Below are 19,663 nucleotides of genomic sequence, written 5' to 3'. Positions count from 1 at the left end.
AACTTGGAGGCGCAATGTTGTGAAGTGAGTAATAAAAAAAAAAGCTTACAATACACACTGTGTATTTCTTTTTTTCAATCCAAGCATATGCTTGACTTTAAATTATGATATCAAAACAACAGTCCCTTGAGTCCCATTTGCTTATTTTGTGAACTGAGTAACAACAACAACAAAAGACAAACTTGTAAATGACAGCTGAAAAACTACACCTGGACTTCCTGCAGGTCAACCAATAGCAACGTAACCATTCACATCTATGGACAAAGTCAAGTCTTCGGTTAACCCAAGAAGCATGTTCTTGGGATGTAAGAGGAAGATTAGAACCCCAATGTTGTGGCTGTGAGGCTAACTATACGGTATTACCATGCTTTCTGTTACATGATAATTCCTAAGTACTGAAGAGATTCCTCGTTCATCTTCTGTCTCGTACTGTAGCCATAGGCCAAATTTCCATGCTGAGATATACTTATTTAGTGGTTTTGGACGGTCACATTAACAAACTGAATAAAGTTTAGTCCTGCCTTTTGCTCTCAATATGCTCTCCTCTTCCCGTCAATATTTGCTCTTACGTGTGCTGATCGGACACTCGAGATAAAGTTGTTAAAGTTCAAGAGAGACTACTGAGACCCTCAACTTAATCTCTTATTTTCATTGAACTTTATAAATTATTGAGAAGATCACCCGGCTGCTTGATGGGAAATAGGGGACGAGAACACAAGAAAGATCTCTGAAGCTTAGCATTTGTACTGCTGGCACATTTAAACAACTCGGGTACAAAAGTTCAAAATGGTCACTGTGATGTCAGGTTGAAGATCATTAAGCAAGCGTTTGTCAACTGAGTTTACCGTATCATCTGTCCTGTGAAAAATAATGTCCAATTTAAAATAAATAAATAAAAAACACAATAATGTGGTGTCTGTAATGAGGAAACACCATTCACATAAAAATAAGAACATTTAAAAAAATGGACAAAGGTTTTTCACAGCAACGAGGACATTTCTTGATAATCTGAAAGCACATCGATGCTAATGTAATCCCACTATTCTGTATAGCATAAACAGGGAATGAAATCACATCCAATCAATCAGTGTATTCAGATAATCAATTTATAGCTACACAATCACATTATATCCAGACAAGCCAGAACACAAGCAAGCATTCAGATAACACCTCAATAATCATATTACACCAGGTAAATCTGTGCACTAACCAGTGAATCAGTGCATGGAAGCTAAGTAGGAGCTATGTCCGAGTGGATGCCCGGAAGTAGTTATGTGTGTATGGGAATATTTGGCCAGCTAATGTGCATTAAGTTCAACTGTTAAGCAGTCGTCAATGAAGCCCATTTAGAAGATAGTGTATCAACACTGTTGGTCACTCACGCCATCCTAGCAACAAACGAAAGGAAGTTTGCCAAGATGGACGCCAGACCTGAGGGATGAACTAGCTTAGCCTTAGTTAGGATGAGGCTACTACAGCACAATGAAAATAGACTTAAAATGGGACCAAAGAGAAAAAAAACATTGTGGGTTCTCCCGTTGGCCAGGGTACGGCGCGGAATCTTGGAGATGAAAGTAAGTTACTTTAAACTAAAATAACTTGGTGCGCGGCTAGGCTACACTAGGATATGTTTGAATGAGATGACTGAATATGGCTTTGTAAACTTCTGATAAAGATAAAGCTATATAAGTGAACTCCATTTACCATTTTGAGGAAATTATGCTATGACGTGTTTTTTCGGGTAAGCGCAAGATGCAAATCGATGCTGATGCTAACACAAATGGCGAATGGACAATTTGGGTGCAAGCCCGGGGCTCTAACACCAGTTATAGGGAGCTGGATGAGTTAAAGTAAAAAAAACAAAAAACAAAACTGTGCCTCATCAACCTGAATTATACTTTGACCTTGCAGTCAATATACCCGCCCCCCCAGATGACGCGGGTCTACAAAGAGACTTAACAGGAATCTATTGGATTTGGTTTGGAGATTCTGCTTGGAGGTATAGATCATGGTGGGACCAGCGGTAGTTCTACTCCTGTTCCTGCTGCACGGCTGTCTGACAGAAAATGGTATTTGATGCTTGTACTTTCTTTGGTACCAGTAGTGAAGTGAAAATGGCAGGATTTAAAAAAAAAATTTTTTAATAGAACATAAGGTACAACAGAAATTAATTTCACAAACCCTGACTCACGACCAAGTGGTCAAAGTTGCAAAACCACTTCTCGGAAGAACCCCAGTTTATGTACTAAAAGGCGCATTTACAATTTGTTTGTGTAGTTTTTCTTGACAGCCAGCGGGCTTCAGAGGTTCTGATCCGAATGCGAAGAGCCAACCAGCTGTTTGAGGAGGTGAAACCAGGTAAGCCACCTGCTCCCCAAGATAAAAGAACCAAACCCGGTCGACATGGGTCACTTTTTGACTGTTGTACTCAGGGAACCTGGAGAGAGAATGCATAGAGGAAATCTGTGACCACGAAGAGGCCAGAGAAGTGTTTGAACAGCTAGACAAAACAGTACGAGTACACTCATTTTGACTTGCTGACTGTGAGAGCTACTCGGAGTTTAACTATGACTCGGGATTCCTTTTCAGGAAGAGTTCTGGCAGAAATATCACGGTGAGTACACTGTAGCATTTAGCATCTAGTATTAGCTGGGTTGTCTTACTTCTGCAAAAGCACCAGGAAAAAGAAGCTAGCGCAGCTACAATGCAGGGACAAGTCTCTGGTTACATTCGATTCAAGTTCTTTGACTCGTCGAGAAGTTTAATCAAACATGAACAAAGTCCAGAGCAGCTGAACTCACACAAGCACACAAACTGTGCAAATGTGTCCCTCTACAGACTGCAAGGGGAAAACGTTGGTACGAACACAGTCCAACATCGACTTGGTCAAAGATTGCATACAAGGTAAAAGCGGAAATAAGTGCTTAATGGGATCTAAGCATCATTATGTCAGTGTTTATGTTTTTTATGCCCAGGTCAGTGTATTTCTGGCAAAGGACTCAACTATGAAGGGGACATCCGCATCACTAAATCTGGTAGACTCTGTCAAAGATGGAGTAGTGGCTTCCCGCATCCCATAATAAGGTATGATCAGCTCTATCGAGTGAGGCACGCAAACACAAATATGAGCTCAAAGTGCTTTTATGGCATGTTTTTGAAAAACGTGTCTCTCTCAGGGAATTCAACGCTTCAGAACCGGGCAGCATCCTAAAGGAGAACTACTGTCGGAACCCAGACGGGCAAGATGACGGACCCTGGTGTTTCACTCAGGACCCAATGGTGCCGAAGGAGACCTGCAGGGTTCCCATATGTGGCAAGTCTCATTCACTACCTAACAGAGCTGGGCAGTCCGTCCCGGCCGGATGCCCATTTTTGGGGCGAGTGGTGGGGGCTGACAAATTTTTAAAAAATGGCTGGACTAAGCATGGCCGGAAGTGGATTTTAGTCCGGTCCACTAATCGGCCCTCATGCGTTTGACTGGTCGCGAGGCGGCCAAATGCCTACTCAGTGAAAGGCTTCTTTCTGGGCTTCTTTCTACTCCCGCGTCGGCGCGAGCGACAACTGCCGCATTGATTCACGTGACCGACGCATTGTGCTGTTGGCGACAGGTCTGCGACACATGCCGCGCACACGTCAGGAATTGTTGCTGCTCTGATCGCTCCATTATGTCACATGTTGCGATGACATACAGTTTCCCACACGGAGAAACTGCGCACAGCACTCAAGTATGACGCTGGCACATCAAGGTGGAGTTCATGCACTTCTTCTGGCGTCTTTCCTATTTCCGGAAATACGGCGTAGCAAACCTGCTGTGTATAGTGGTTTGCTGGTATGCTTTTATTTTGAAGGCCGTGAACGAAGGGAAGTGTGGAAAATAAATGAATAACTTGTTGAATGCGACTTCCGGCCGTATATTGGACCCAAATAATTAACCAACCCCCGGGGCTTGCAATGGAAGTAAGCACACGCAGTTGGGTAAGTAGTAAAGTACCAGCGGTGCATTAAGAATCGTGTCCACAGCGGGTTCGAATAGTGAATTCGCCAGCTAATGATCCTTAAAAAGCCTCTGCCGTTAGCATCTCTCCCGCGGCGGCGTCAATCACGGACACTTTTATTTATTTTTTTGGGCCGGGGGGGGCGGAACGGGGCGGGGGGTGATAATTCTTATGAATAAGGGTGGAGGGTCGCGGCCGGAGCGGCAAAAAAGGGTCAAGTACCCAGCTCTGCTATCTAAGAATCACTTTGTGCAGCAAACGTAGTTTACTTTTAGCCATGGTACAGCAAAACATGACTTAGCTTGGCTTTTCAGTTGAGTTTGTCATTGTGTGTCTGTACAGAAAGTTGGATTTACTCGCATCAAACTGCCTCAGGAGGGCCTTCTCTCTTATTTAAAGTGGAAGTCAAGACAAACATTTTTTTCAAGAATATGTTCTATACAAGCCCACTAGTTGAAACAGGGCATTCTGATAAATATTGCGTTTGTGGAATAAGTATTAATCCACTCGATTTTAGCCATCTCTGGGAGCGGCCATTTTGTCTTCTGTCGACTGAAAATGACATCACAACTGCTCACAACGACCAATCACGGCTCAGATTCAGGAAACAGGAAACGATTGCATTTTGCTGCTTAATGTATATTCCACAAACGCAAAATTAATCAGGATGCCAACTAGTTTCAACTAGTGGGCCTGCTGGGAACATATTGTTGAAAAAAATATGTTTGGGTTGACTTCCGCTTTTACCATTTCTATAACTCACTATTGCCTCCAAAGTAGGAGTACATTCAGAGCCCGCCGTCCGTTTGATAGCATAAGGTTTTAACATCACTCCTCTAGCGTTATGGTAAAGTGGTCTTAAGATATTCAGTGTTAGTATTATGCTGTACCATGTATTGTTTTTCCTTCAAGGGGAAACCTTTGTTCCCTCCACTGTGGCCCCTGCGCCAAAAAGTGCGAGTGACTGTTTACTGGAAAATGGCGTGGACTACACTGGCGACCTGACCGTCACCATGGGGGGCCACACCTGCCTGCAATGGTCCCTGCCGGAAGTGAAGAAGCTGAGCCAGGGCAAGGACTTTTTACCTGAAGTCAATCTCGAGGGCAACAAGTGTCGTAACCCTGACAGTGACCCAGAGGGCCCATGGTGCTATGTTCAGTTAGCTGGCAATGTGACAATGGATTACTGCAACCTCCAGCTGTGTGGTAAATATGATGCCAGTGGCACCACTTCAACCGGTACAGCACGCCAATGGGGGATCTCAGCTATGTTTCTTTTCACATACAGAAGAAGAGCTGATTGACTATGACTTGCCGCCAGAGTCTGAAGGCCGCGAGCGCTCCATCCATGCACCCGCCAAGAAGATATTTTTTAACCCTCGGACCTTTGGGCAAGGGGAGACAGGTATGACCTTCCTCCTCTTATTTGCTGGCCACAACACGAGCAAGCACAATGAAGTTAGTTCGTATCTGGCGGGAAAAATGGATGCTCCTGATCTGGCTGTGTTGCAGTGTGTGGAGAACGGCCCCTGTTTGAAAAGGAAAACAAGGCGGATGCCAATGAGAAGGAGCTAATGGAATCATACCGACAACAACGCATCGTTGGGGGTACCGACGCAGAGCTGTCCTCTGCGCCATGGTAACCACGCTTGAATTACCATAGAAACTTGAGTTAATTACTATCACACGTTGCCTACATTGCCAAACGAGGCTCGATTTAGTCAGTGGCTGCAAGTACAGATGCTGCACTTTGTTACTGTTCTTTAGTAGATTTCTTGTTAACCCTCCATTAAGTCACACCTCCTTCAGAGTAAGACTTGTGCATGGAACGAACTTACCAAACGGACAGGCAATTGCCTCAAAAGAAAACTGATGACCAAGTTTTCTTTGATTGAAAGCAATTTATTGCAAATAAGCATGTCAAAATGCAAAATAAAAAATGATTGTTTAGTGCTCCACCCTCTCTTCTCATGCAATGGACTATTCCATTTTCTCACTGGGCATGCGCAGACTCGATTCAGCAAGAGGGTAGGCACTAGAAAAACAAATGTGTTGGCCGTTGTGTGGAAAATGAAGTCGAGTTATCTCAGTGAAGGTCAGACGAAAATGGATCTTATTAAAAGGTCCCGGGGGGGTTTTAGGCTTTTTGCACGGCCACGGTGAACGTAACCGACAGCTGTCAGTGTCAGCTGAAGAGGATGCAGAAGACAAAAGGTGCTGCAGAGTGACATGAGTGATGCTTTTCGTCACAAAAAGTGTATCAAATTGGCCGAAATGGTAATCTATATCAAATGCTGATTAATGCTCTTATCCTCTTATCAATAACATATTCACTTGTTGGACAATAATGTCCATGAAAGATTTTAAAGTGGAAAGTCAACCCAAACCTATTTTTTTCAAGAATATGTTCTATGCAAGCCCACTAGTTGAAACAAGGAATTCTAATAAATATCGTGTTTGTGGAATAAGAGTTAATCCACCCGTTTTTAGCCATCTCAGGGGGCGGCCATTTTGTCACTTCTGTCGACTAAAAATGACATCACAGTTGCTCGGGGCTTAGGTAACAACCAATCACGGATGACCTGTTTTCTGAAGCTGAGCCATGATTAGTTGTTATCTTAAGCCCTGAGCAGTTGGGATGTCATTTTCAGTCGACTGAAGTGACAAAATGGCCGCCCCCTGAGATGGCTAAAAAGGGGTGGATTTTGCTGCTTAACTAATACTCCACAAACGGAATATTAATCAGAATGCCGCGTTTCAACTCGTGGGCCTGCTGGGAACATATTCTTGAAAAAAATTAACAATACAATGCCCAAGAGCCTGTCATTTGACTTTTCTGCTTTACATATGTCACATCGCCATACTCCCAGCTGCTTTGGCAAGTAATGGCCAATTTACAAGTGAAAGTTGGCTAAATGTAGCCAGCAGAGTTGTTTGTCAAATATCACCCACATTCGTAGTTCAATAGTTGTAAAAAATGTTTTTAAAAAACCTGGGCGTTCTATGGACTGTCTACTGTAGCTCAGAAACTACTATTGGCTAATTTTCCCCAAATCCCACTTTTTAGTTGAACATCTTCAAAATCTTTGCAGTACACAGATGTGGAGGGCCCCGTACTGAGGTTTGCCTTGGGCCCTTGAATGACTAAATGGTCCTGAGTGATATGGAGGTAAAACATATATCCACGTCCTTCAGGCAGGTGATGCTGTACAAACGAAGCCCTCAGGAGCTACTGTGCGGCGCCAGCCTCATCAGCGACCAGTGGATCCTCACAGCCGCTCACTGCATCCTGTACCCACCCTGGAACAAGAACTTCACCACCAACGACATCTTGGTGCGACTGGGCAAACACAACAGGGTCAAGTAAGACCAAACTTTCCCTTGCCACCGCATGCATCCATTTGCCGGCGACATGTGGGTGATGCCGTTTTTGACTTTGCTTTCTTTTGCAGGTTTGAAAAGAACATCGAGAAGATCGTGGCGATTGACAAGATCATCGTCCACCCGAAGTACGACTGGAAGGTGAATCTGAACCGGGACATCGCACTACTGCACATGAGGCGGCCGATCATCTTCACCGACCAGATCCACCCCGTTTGCCTGCCCAACAAGAAGGTGGCCAAAATGTGAGACCACACACACTTCATCTTTTGACACCTGGACGCTGTCGTCTGCCAGGCGGTTTTCCTTCCCGTGGTAAAAGACAATGAGGTGGCGGTGCCGAAGGTAGATTCCGCTGATGCAAGCTCATCAAAAACGGACAACTTTATTGACAGCAATTATCAGATGAAGCACTACAGAGCTTGAGAGGTATTGACCAATTGGTTGGGACAAACGTCTTCTGGACGAATGGAGCTATATCCTACTCCAAATATGGTATTTTCTGTTTCGATGTAAAGAACGTGCTGTGATCTTGGATCTGGCTGCAGCAGTACTGTGGCTCCCCCAATCCCTTCCGATAAAAGCATTCATCCCTGTAGGGCAGGGGTGTCAAACTCATTTTTGTCACGGGCCACATCATAGTCATGGTGTCCCTCAGAGGACCGTTACCACCGTGAACCCACGTAAATGTATGATTGCCTTATATTATCGCGTATAAACAACAAATCGATGGATGACTAGTTTTGAAATCAGAAGCCAGTAAATAACTTGTTCACCTATTTTTCAGTGTATCTGAATTATGAATAATATTGTGCTTGTGGAATATGACTCAAGCAGTAAAATCCACCTGTTTTGGTCCATCTCATGCGGCGGCCATTTTGCCACTTGCTGTCAAATTAAAATGACAGGTAACCAATCATTGCTCAACTTCAGAAAACACGTGAGCCGTGATTGGTTGTTACCTGAGCCTTGAGCAACTGTGTTGTCATTTTCAGTTGGCAGCAAGGGGCAAAATGGCCGCCAAAACGGGTGGGGTGGGGGTGGTTGGTGGGGTACTGATTTCGCTGCATAACTCATATTCCGCAAACACAATATTAATCAGAAGATCAAGTTTACACTAGTGGAGGTGCATATACCATATTATTGTGAAGAACATTTTTGGGTTGACTTCCCTTTAAGCTTTTAATGGTCTCATCAGAATGATGGACTATTGACTGATGACGTTTGTCGATTGCCGACAGGCTGATGAATGCAGGATTCAAAGGTCGAGTGACCGGCTGGGGAAACCTGAAGGAAGCCTGGAGCCCATCTGCGAGAGCTTTGCCTACAATTCTTCAGCAAATCCATCTGCCTATCGCAGATCAGAGCATCTGCAAAAGCTCCACTTCCGTCAGGATCACTGACAACATGTTCTGCGCTGGTACTGTTTGTTTCCGCCGCTCTCGTTTTTCCTCGGTTTTTGGTTTTTCCGACCAAAATACACACCCTTAAACTCCATTGATCCTTTTAGGATATAAACCTGAAGACTCAGACCGAGGTGACGCCTGCGAGGGAGACAGCGGCGGACCCTTTGTGATGAAGGTGAAAGGAACATCATCATCATCATCACCATCCATCAACTCTTGTCTGTTGTTGAAAGATATTCATTTGAAAGTCTCCTTGTCGTTTGCAGCATCCGGCAGAAAACCGCTGGTACCAGATCGGTATTGTGTCGTGGGGTGAAGGCTGCGACCGCGATGGGAAGTACGGCTTCTTCACGCATGTTTTCAGGATGAGCAGATGGATGAGGAAAGTCATTGAAAACACTGTTGACGACGAATAGGTTGTGAAGCAAATCGATGCAAATAAAGTTGATCCCGTTCAGAAATGACTTTGATAGGACCCAATATGCAGCGACAATCTCCGCGGCAACAATCCTCCATGTTTACAATAAAATGCACATTTCAATAACAGAATGGCAATCCAACCGTATAAAAGCCATAATCAGAGCTGCTGATGGCAACGCTAGCCACCATTCGGATCAGTGCAATCATGTCTCAGCTAAACGTCATTTTGATGTCGTCTGCTCTACATATTCTGCATGATTTTTTTAAAAATAAACAGTTTTAGTTTTCTGCGGGAGTTTTTGCATGTATTGTTTCTCATTGTCATTTTAGAGCCCTGATATCAATCCTCAGACAGGTTTGATAATTAATTTCCCAGATAAGTCCAATTAAATATTTGAAGGTGATGATGGTCTTTTGGGAGTCTAAATAACCTCTAGGTACAGGATCCTTCAAAGCTTTCATGCAAAAATCTGTGTTTTGGCCGCCCCTCAACAATTTCATAAGGTGAAACGAAATACATGAAGGCTATTTTTCAGACAGTTTTATTTCCTGATGGATGTAACCTTGCATGGTCAAGATGGATGATGTTCTAAAAGCTTGGTCGATGGCTACCATGTCCCAACATGGTTATGAAATCAGCACAGTAAGGATGTGGCAGAATGTTTTTTTTTTTGGGGGGGGGGGGGGCAATGGGGAATGACATGGAAGGTCCCTTGAGAGTATCTGATGGTGTCCTCTGAAAAATGTGTACTTTGTAAATGACCACTACATGCCATTGTATAAAAAGAAGAATCGTGCCTTCCGCATTGAACTACTAATTAATTAGCATGCGGCATGGTGCTGGTGTAAAGGTGCAGGGGCGGGGGCATCCTGAAAAGGAAGATACGGTAGTTAAGGGCGGAGAGCAATGTATCTCCAAACAGAATCTTTGTGAGGCATTTCTTGCATCCTCAAATGAGAGACAGGCGGAAACAGCTTTGACTTACAATTTCAATGGATGAGAGTTGTATGTAAAGTGAGATTGAAGGGAGACTACATTTTTAACATGGAATTTTATTGGCAAGCATGTTTTGGGTTGAAAAGATCTTTATGTAAATTTTACAACCTATTTTTTTTTTTTTTTTAGCAAACTGTTGTACATGATGAATTAATTCTTATATTTTAAGTAATTAATAGGGGTGTAACGGTACGCTAAATCACATTTCGGTTCGTTTTTTTGGGGAAACTTCGGTTCGGTATATTTTCGGAGAAAGAAGAGCGCGAGCAGTTGTACTTGGATTCATAAAACGTGATAATTAAACTACGTCTGACGGCGTGTTGCTGGAAGACGCTACAATATGATAAATCTCGCTATTTAAGTTTGACGTTTTGGGCTAAAAGACTGCTTGCTTCCTCGTCTAAGAAACATTCACAGTCGGATGATGCCGCGCATGTTAGACGTGCTAGCCGCAACATAGCCACCGATTTCATGTAGCAATGCCGGCACACAACTTTCGGACTTATCCACGTACCTATTCCCCATCGGCGATGGGGAACAGGAAAGCCAGAATGTTCCCAAACAGGAGACCGCGGTGTACGCGGGCACCTTCGAGCTCTGGCTCTTTTCTGGCTCTCTCTTTTGTGCCGCCACTCTCGTCTCCCGCGCCCAACAGTCAGCGTCCGTGCGTAAGCTCACGCTAATAAGTGGACCAAACTGAAAATGCCATACCGAAACGTATTAATACACCCGAGTGTACCGTTACGCCCCTAGTAATTTGCCCCAAAATATACTGTTGTCATTGTGGTGGCTTTGTTTAAAAAAATATCCTCAATATCACAAAAGAATATAGATAGTTGATGACAACATTAAATTTATATTCACAGTAAATTACTATGAAAATTTTGGAAAATTACCAAAATGTTCTAGTTGAAAACAAACAAAAAAGATTCATGAAAAGCTGCATATCATTCAAAGGTGGTGAAGTGAAAAACCGTGTCATACTTCGTCAGGTGCCATGGCTTCGCCGCCAGCTTGCCCGTGTGTCAACACATGTCTGTTGAGGTGAGTCCTGCGAGTGTAGCTCTTGGGACACAAAACGCAGGCATATGGACGATTGTTGCTGTGACACAACAAGTGTTTCTTCAAGTCGAACTTCCTTCGTAAGCATTTCCCGCATTCCGGACAGGAGAAGGGCTTCTCGCCTAGATGGCAAGCATTTCACAAACGCCAATCAGCCACATTTACATGTAGGACACTAAACATTTAGGGCCTGATTTACAAAGTGGAAGAAGCGGAAGCAAAAGCTGGTTGTCAAGCAAAAGCTAAATTGTTTTTCACATTTTTGGTCTGGGCTTCCCTGCTTGAATTGTTTCCCCCGGCGAAAGGACCTCAGATAAGCGCAAGAGAATGAATGAATGAATGTATCAGCCTGTAGGTCTTGTGACCAAATCCTGAAGACAAAAAGTGCTTTGGGGTTCCCTAATGGATATTGAACATTTTAGACATGGTTTTGCCTCTTGAAATTCTACGGCTTTTTCGGGAGGGTGCACTAAAGGTCAAATAGGGGTCATTAAAAAAAAAAAAAAAAATCCCCAGTTGTGTAAATATGCATATCTAATTAGTTGTCTTGTCACAAGAATTTCCCAAATGTATACTTTGATATGTATCCGATCTCAAATGAGGTAATTGAAAACTTAAATAAATATCTCGCAAACAATTGAGTTAACTGAAAATGTCTTGAGGTTTACCCAATTTAAAGATGATTTCTCATTGGCCAAGAAGGTTTAAAAAAATTTTTTTTTTTTTTAAAAAGGCAGATGCCGATATACGTCAAAACGCCATATATCTGCGCCAATAAGCGGGCCCGGTAGATAGTTGGTCTATCGCTCGTGCGACATTTGAGTAAATCAGGCCCTTAAGAGTGCAGAGCAGTCGAACGTACCGCTGTGGATGCGACGATGTTCGCTCAGGTGGCCGGAGTTGGCGAAGGACTTCCCACACTCCTGGCAGGTGTACGGCCGCTCACCTGTGTGAACCCTCATGTGTTTCTGCAGGTCGCCTCCGGACGGCCAGCCCTTGCCGCAAACGGTGCACACATACGGCCGCTCCCCGGTATGCTGCCGCACGTGCACATTGAGGCCAGCGAGCGCGGTAAAATCTTTGGAGCAGTAGGGGCAGCGGTACGGTCGCTCGCCACTGTGCGTCCTCAGGTGCCCCTCCAGCCCGTCACGGGTCTTGAAGCATTTGCCGCACTGAGGGCACAGGAATCGGTTGTCCGTGTTGTGACTCGCTCGGTGGGACTGAAGCCCGGTGAGCGAGGCGTATGTCTTGTCGCACTTTTCACACTGGTACGAGCGGGGCGTGTGAGAGCGCTGGTGGATACGGAGCAGAGTCACACCTGCAGAGAACCAGACATGGTAAACACCAGAGCTGGGCATTCCGTCCCAGGGACGGAACGGTCCGTCCGTCCAAGCAAGGACGGAGGGAGGTTTTCGTTTGTCCCTCTAATCGTCCCTAACCGGGTTAAGTCCCAGCTGACGTGTTGTGTTGAGTTCTTTTAAAAAGAAAGACTGCCTTGCTAAGCCTGCACAACACTGGGGTGCTCTTTTTCATGTGCGTTCTCTCCCCGCAGTATTGTTCTCACAGGCATTGACTGCCCTCTAGTGGACGCCCTGTCACTGACAAAGAAGATGCTCTATGCAGGCCCACCAGTTGAGACAAAGCATTCTGATAAATATCAAGCAGTTAAGCAGCAAAATCTCCCCCTTTTCAGGAACCTCAGGGGGCGGCCATTTTGTCTGTGATTGGGCTGCTTAACTCATATTCCAAAAACGCAATTTCAATCTGAATGCCATGTTTCAACTAGTGGGCCTGCATAGAGCATATTCTTGAAAATAATAGGTTTGGGTTGCCTTATGCTTCAAGTATTTATGCCACCTCTGTCCACATTACCTGAAAAGGTCTGCTCACAGAAACGGCAACGATAGCATGGCTCAGCACCCTCCATCGTGTGCGTCTGAAGATGCCGCAGCAGCTGCGACTGCGAGCTGAATGTCTGCGAGCACACGGTGCAGGTGAGGTCGAGCGGCCGGTGATGCAGGCGGTGGGCGTCTCTCTCTTTGGCCGAAGCGAACTCTTTGCTGCACTGGTCGCAGACGTAGCCGGTGCTGTCGCAGTGTGCCTGCTTGTGATTGGTCAAACTGGACAGGTGAAGGAACTCCTTGCCACAACGGCCACATCGAAAGACGGGCCGGGCGCGGTGGGTGCGCTGGTGCGACAGCAGCTCGGCTTTGGTAGCGAAGATATCGTCACACTGGAAACACATTTGGCTTCTGGCGGAGCGGAGGTATTTGTGTTGGGGTTCTACGGAGGGGGGCGCCTTATCACCAGCATGCGCTTCAGCCTGGGGCGCTGTTACAGCGGAAGCTACAGAGGAGCCACAGGACTTGCTGGAATGCAGGTGACGTATCACCTGCAGACAAACGGCTCATTAGTGCTGTCAGGATTTTTTTTTTTTCCAGGCTGATTCCGACATTTAGAAGGGTAAAATTCCGAGATCAGTTTAATCAACCGATGAATAAAAAAAAAAACATAACCAAAATACAGTCACTTTTTTGGGCCCATTTTTTGCTTACAACAATAAAGATATCAATTACAGGCAGAACATTTGACTGTTTTACAGTAGTATTTTTATAGTTTTGGACAATTTTTTGCCTATTCATTTTTTTGGGGCAGAGGGGGTTGAATGAATGAATCTTTGTATCCTGTTCTAATGTGTTAATGTGTGTGATTTATTTTAACTAATTACAGTAATCGCAAAATTTTCCATAATCATGATTAATCGTATTTTTTAACTACAATTTTTTTTTTTTTTTTTTTTACAAAGCTTGGAAACGATATTTACTTCAGTAAAATCTTGGAAATAATATGGAAAAAATTAAAGTTTGATTCAAAGACTGTTCTAATAGCTTTCTTTGATCCTTAAATACGATTATTTTCCAGCTTTTTATCTGACTGCTGCTGTTTTCCATGCCCATTGTATATAGTATTTTGTGTTTTAATTTATTCCATCGTCGGCCGGAAGCATGCTCATCACGTTTTTGTTCTTTTCGCATACAAACATTATTTACAGGAGTGAAAAATAAACAGCTTGAAGCACCCACACTTTTTGGGAAAATTGTTCACTATCTTCCAAACTAATGGGACTGGAATCATGCGGTGCCGTTTCATTTTTGACAATGAGGTATCGCGGTACTTTTGCACTCTAGGCATGCCGTGCAACCTTAAGAGTTTATTCTCCTTGATCTAGTTCTGGTTGTGGCAGTGTGGCGACAGACACTCACGTGAGAGCGGTAGATGAAATGTTTCCCACACTGTGGACATTTGTGAGCCACTCGCTGAGAATGCTGGGAAATACTGTATATGGCATCGGAGCACGGCTGATCTGACACATGTCCTGCTTGGTTTGCGCCCGAGTCCTCCACTCTGGTTGGGAAAGTCGATTGGACAGATATGTGAAATGTGGCGTGGGCGACATCAAGCATGAAAAGACCTCACCCGTCTGCCTCCAGGCTCACACGAGTGACCGAATCCACGAGGTTGGACTCAGGTTCAGCCGGCGATGGCACCTGGCCTGTCACCGTCTCCTCTTTTTCATCTTCCATCCTAACGGTTACTTCCACATCCACATCCAGGGCGGGACTCCCCATGTCAGTGTGGGAATCTGATTGGACTTGTACACTGAGGGGAGGAGGCTCAGGACTGGTTAGCTTTGCGATGAGGGGGTGGGACCAAACAGTGTGGAGGATGTTCTCTGTGTCACAATCAACTACAAAAAAAAAATAATAATAAAAAAAAGACCAATGTTTTTCCAAATGAGGCTTCAAACAAACACAAGACGCATCGCCGGGTGAATTATTTCTACCTGCAGGAGCGATTTGACCCAACTGACAGCTATGATTACTCAGAAGTATTTTCAGGTCCTCCCTGTCAGCCAGACTGAGACAGTCGGCCAGGCAAGCAGGGGCAGCATTGAGCCATGACGCAGCCTGAAAAAAAAAAGTCCACAGTTTGTCCGCACTTGTGTGTGTGATAGTGAGCAGCACCTCTTGACAGTTATTGTGTGAATGGTGGTACATTAAGTCTTCAAAATGAAAGTATCAAAACATTAAACATTAGGAGCTCCAAAAGAATCCAAGTGTGCCCAAACTCCAACTTTTGCACATGACAAAGTGAATAAGACATTCAACAAAAAAAGTTCCCATCCTTCCCCATTCCAAATGCAAAGTGTTTAGCTCATTTAGAACATCTTGGGAACTATTTTTTTACATCCCCATTATCCCTCACTTTTTACATTAAAATGCACAGTAAAATTTCACAATTTTAAAGCTATTTTACACATTTAAACACATCCTTCTTTCTACAATTCTTGGAAGTATTTATGACATTACTCATAATTCACAAATTTTCACAGTGAAATTCCAAATTAAAGGCAAGTTGAGTCAAATTTTTTTTTTGTTTGTGTAAATAATATGCTCTATACGAGGTCTGGCCAAGCCGCGGGTTGCGAGCCGCGTGCGGCTCTTGGGCCGGTTTCATGCGGCTCCTGAAGCCCTTTTTGAAAATGAGCTTATTATTATGAGCCGTCAACCCCATTATTGTGTATGTGGTAATGGCTGAGGAGCACGGAATGGTGCGTTAAAATTGCTTGCTATCGTCCTGGTCTTGTTTTGCTGCAAAATAATGAGCCGTTCTTCTTAAAATGTAATTTTACTCTCAGGTGTGGCCTTTCAGCACCTCACTTACGGGTTCATGTTACGCGGCCAACCGTGTGCCTTTATTGCAAATACAGGCACCCAATCATTTGCTAGCTTGTGCATTTAATATTAGCGTTACGCGACGGAGACAACTTCACATAGATGTCAGTCATAGATGGATATAACGGAGAGAATCTGGTCACTTTTCAAAATAAAATGTTTTTCAACCTCGGATAATAAAAAAACCGGAAGTACTGTACTTTTTTTTTTTTTTCCCATCTGTGTGACCCGCCGCGGCCCGGTCCAATGGTTGGTCCGGTGGTTGGGGACCCGACCGCGGCTGCCGCCATTATGGTCAGAAGGAATTCCGGAACACCTTCCGCGGGCTTACGACACCGTCACGTGTATATTCTGATGCATTTCATTAGTTAAGAGACCGAGAATTAAATAATGAATAGAAAATTACGTATACCCTCTCCCGGCGTTAAGGGTAGAAAGACGCAACAGCGCTCCCGGCTCTAGTGGTAGAAATGCGGTTATGCAATTCCTCAGTTCAGCATCATGTTGTCAGCAATGACAAGCAATTTCTACAGAAACTGCATTTTATGGTATTTTTTATTGTCTTTAGGTACTTGACAGAAAGTGATGTCATAGCTTCGCATCTTCATTCCCATAACAATACGCCTTTTGTCTATCACATGTATTGGAGAGTACCTGTTTGAAGTCCGGGACAGGAAAAAGCTGTTCCAACCTGGCCAAGAAATCAGAGAGAAGAGTCTGGAGAGCCTCATCAAACGACTGGTTGAACACATCCTGAAAGAGAAAAGCCAAAAACAAGAGCATGAAAGGACAGGCTAATCTTAAGATGTGGCATCTTCTTCTTGCTGCTACTCTGACCTGCAAGAGGCACTGTCTATCCACCGGACTCGTTTTTTCACTCAGAGTCAATAAAGCAGAATCACAGTCGACAATCTGTAGGCCTGTACTGAGCTGGGAAACAAAAATCACAAAAGTGAAGCACAGTTTGATCATACTAACTTGACAACGGCGATGTTTACATGCAAAAATTAATCAGGTTACTTTGCATATCATTTTGGTTTCCATTTTTTCCACTTTTCTTCGTTAATTCCATCTTTGGTACAATTTCAGTGGTTGAATGGATCACTTGACAGCTTTTTACATCACATATACTTACTAGTATTTTCTTTTTTTTCCCCACAAAGGTAATGTGCCTTGGTTTTGTGTGTACGGTGGAGCAGAAAGTGCAGACAAAAACAACAAAATCGTAAAATGTTCCTAGACTGTTTCAACCCAATACTTTGGTCAATTTTCACACTAAAGGTCCTCATGGAATTTTTCCATCTATCAATTTTCTCTGCTGCTTATCATGTTCAGTGTTGGGGGTAACTAGACCCTCTCCGAATTCTCTTTTTTGTAATGTTTTTACATTTTTTTATATGATGAGGACTACCTGTAGTTTGGGGGTGCATATTTTTTAAATCTTGAGTAAAATGTTTACGTACATGCATTTTGTTTGTTTTTGAGCTGAGAAAAAAGTGGCTAACTCAGCTACGTCGACCACAAAAATGGATTGACGCAAAAATTCCTGCCTCAAAACTATAATTAGTCATTTTAAAATCGCACGGACATTTGCGACATTCAATGAAAAAAGAAAAAGCAATGGAATAACAGATTTTAAAAGGATTATTTAGTGACAGCCCTAGTTTCAATCCATTTATTGCAACAGTTGCTTGTTTTTTTTTTTAAAGTGTGTGACAATGATGATAAACCTGAATGAAATGAAACTGAATGATGAAACCAGAGTGTGTGTGTCTCTCTCACTGGTGCTATGGATTTGGAGTGAATCCTGTCCTGGTGGACCTGGTGGTCAGTCTGCGGTTCAGCATCGTAAAGGCTCACCTGTGGTAAAAGATGAAACTTTGATGCTTGTATTTCTTAAAACAGCAATGACATTTACATTTCGAAACGTGGAATTTTATTGTCATGAGAAAAAAAAAAAACGGTGCATTTGGTTGAAAAGAAAAAACACAAACAAGACAAGATTTCTAATAATAATTGAGTGATAATGAGACACACACCTTGGCCCTGAGCGCAAGCAGCAGCAGGCTCCTCTGTTTTTCTGTCAGCAACTGAGGTACTGCCTCTGTCATCAGAGACACAAACTCTTCCAGAATCCCATAATTCTTAACACTCTGCTGCTGTGCCACCTGCCACATTGCCGCCGTCAGCAGACGAAGAGGAGAGACAAGGAGACGCAGCGAGGAGGAGGAGAGTGAAGAGGCTGCAGAGTGAGAGCACCAGTAGAATTTTAATGGAATAACATGGAAATAATTATATAATATATAATAATTTTCAAAGGTGGGTAGTAAATGTAGTAGACTAGCAGTAGTTTTACTTTATTTCAACGTAAAGCTACCATATTCTCACATACACGTGAACATTTAGTTGTGTCACAAGCAGACATCCATGCCAAATCGATAGTTCTACTTGCCCACACGAGGGCATTACATTACCTCAACTGCGCCATTTACATGTATTTTTTTCCATGTCACTTGAGGTCCGTAGCCAAGTGGTGGCTTGCAACACAAGGCAAAATAATAAATAATAAATGAATATACAATTGCCACAGCGGTAACTCGTAAAAAAAAAAAAAAAAAAAGTAGGTGCCACTGTATTTGCATGAAATCTGGTTGTTTTAGTCAGGTTTACACTGAAAAACATTTCCCACAACTACATAGTGTTATTTTTATATATAATATTTAAAAAATAATAATGTCCCAGCAAAAAAAAAATGTCGTTATTGTTTCTGTCTGTGTAGACTCTTACAGGTCATGGTAATAGCAAAGTTTGAATCGAATTAATTTCTCGTCTTTATTTTATTTTTATTTTTTTCGACAAACGTACAACAATGACGATAATGAGGCGCATATAGCGAACGGGCTAATAACTTAGAACAATGTGATAAAGAAGTAAACATGCTAAAATGAGATATTTAATAAATACATTTATCTATTACTCCAATTATTATCAATGGCTATATCTACCTAACTGAATGTAAGAGTCGCCAAACGTTTGGATTACTGGTGCTTTGTTTCATGTCATTTGAGAACTCGCGAGCAAACAGTTGTATGCTAGCTGGCTAGCTGCTTAGTTCGGAAAATGACGATCTTTCACGTAATACAATAAAAAATAAAATGCATCAACACGAACCCATTTTGAGTTTGGGCACGGACTGGAAGTTCAAGTGAGTGAAAATGTTGACAAATTATCTGCCTTCATCATACAGTCCAACATGAGGTTTCACTACCATCAAAGCGGAAGTTTAAAATCTGGTTGGAGTACACATCCGGGCTCACGCACACTCGTCATTATGTAAATGAACAACCAATCGGAACATTTCTTGAGCGGAAGTCTTGTGTTCCTAAATAAAGTAGTTGTTAAAAAAATAAACTTGAGCGGATAACCTTTCTCGATTTTAACTTTATTTGTTTAAAAAGATGTATGTTTTGCTGTGTATATTGTTATACACATTTGAAAACTTTTGTTTTGCTTCTTTTACCGCATGAACGTCAGTACTTAATTTATTGTCATAGTATAAAATATATATATATATATATATATATATATATATATATATATATATATATATATATATATATATATATATATATATATATTTTATTCCTTCAAGTTACAGCTTTATTT

At 42.9% G+C, this 19,663-nt stretch overlaps 2 protein-coding genes across 4 annotated transcripts; one reads left to right on the top strand and one right to left on the bottom strand.

Moving 5' to 3' along the window:
- Nucleotides 1-1,903: 1,903 nt before the first annotated feature.
- f2 (coagulation factor II (thrombin)) lies at nt 1,904-9,497 on the top strand. The gene is made up of 15 exons (XM_086035366.1): nt 1,904-2,069; nt 2,278-2,358; nt 2,433-2,512; nt 2,590-2,614; nt 2,839-2,904; nt 2,976-3,084; nt 3,177-3,313; nt 4,908-5,201; nt 5,284-5,400; nt 5,508-5,634; nt 7,191-7,358; nt 7,448-7,621; nt 8,618-8,796; nt 8,887-8,957; nt 9,049-9,497. Exons 1-15 carry the CDS (start codon nt 2,009-2,011, stop codon nt 9,196-9,198), a joined length of 1,839 nt encoding a protein of 612 aa, XP_085891492.1. The 5' UTR covers nt 1,904-2,008; the 3' UTR covers nt 9,199-9,497.
- Nucleotides 9,498-9,617: 120 nt separating this feature from the next.
- Nucleotides 9,618-19,405, bottom strand: LOC147153732 (uncharacterized). Of its 3 annotated transcripts, none has more exons than XM_086035353.1 (12): nt 18,472-19,145; nt 18,037-18,239; nt 17,780-17,857; nt 16,835-16,927; nt 16,652-16,750; nt 15,106-15,229; nt 14,739-15,009; nt 14,525-14,666; nt 13,134-13,653; nt 12,124-12,579; nt 11,184-11,383; nt 9,618-10,072 (listed from the first exon to the last, which is right to left on the bottom strand). In XM_086035353.1, exons 2-12 carry the CDS (start codon nt 18,172-18,174, stop codon nt 10,025-10,027), a joined length of 2,169 nt encoding a protein of 722 aa, XP_085891479.1. In that variant the 5' UTR covers nt 18,175-18,239; nt 18,472-19,145; the 3' UTR covers nt 9,618-10,024. The 3 variants fall into 3 exon arrangements, with proteins under 3 accessions (XP_085891479.1, XP_085891459.1, XP_085891470.1); XM_086035333.1 differs by lacking the exon at nt 18,472-19,145 and adding an exon at nt 19,169-19,405 and having other exon boundaries at nt 9,619-10,072; XM_086035344.1 differs by lacking the exons at nt 9,618-10,072; nt 18,472-19,145 and adding an exon at nt 19,169-19,394 and having other exon boundaries at nt 10,166-11,383.
- Between the last annotated feature and the right edge of the window lie 258 nt (nt 19,406-19,663).

This window comes from Filicampus tigris, chromosome 1 (genome assembly GCF_054856515.1).
Source record: "Filicampus tigris isolate MCC_2025a chromosome 1, RoL_Ftig_1.0, whole genome shotgun sequence".
NCBI lineage: Eukaryota > Metazoa > Chordata > Actinopteri > Syngnathiformes > Syngnathidae > Filicampus > Filicampus tigris.
The sequence above is the reverse complement of the archived record's forward strand: the minus strand, read 5'-3'. Positions and strand labels throughout refer to the sequence as shown.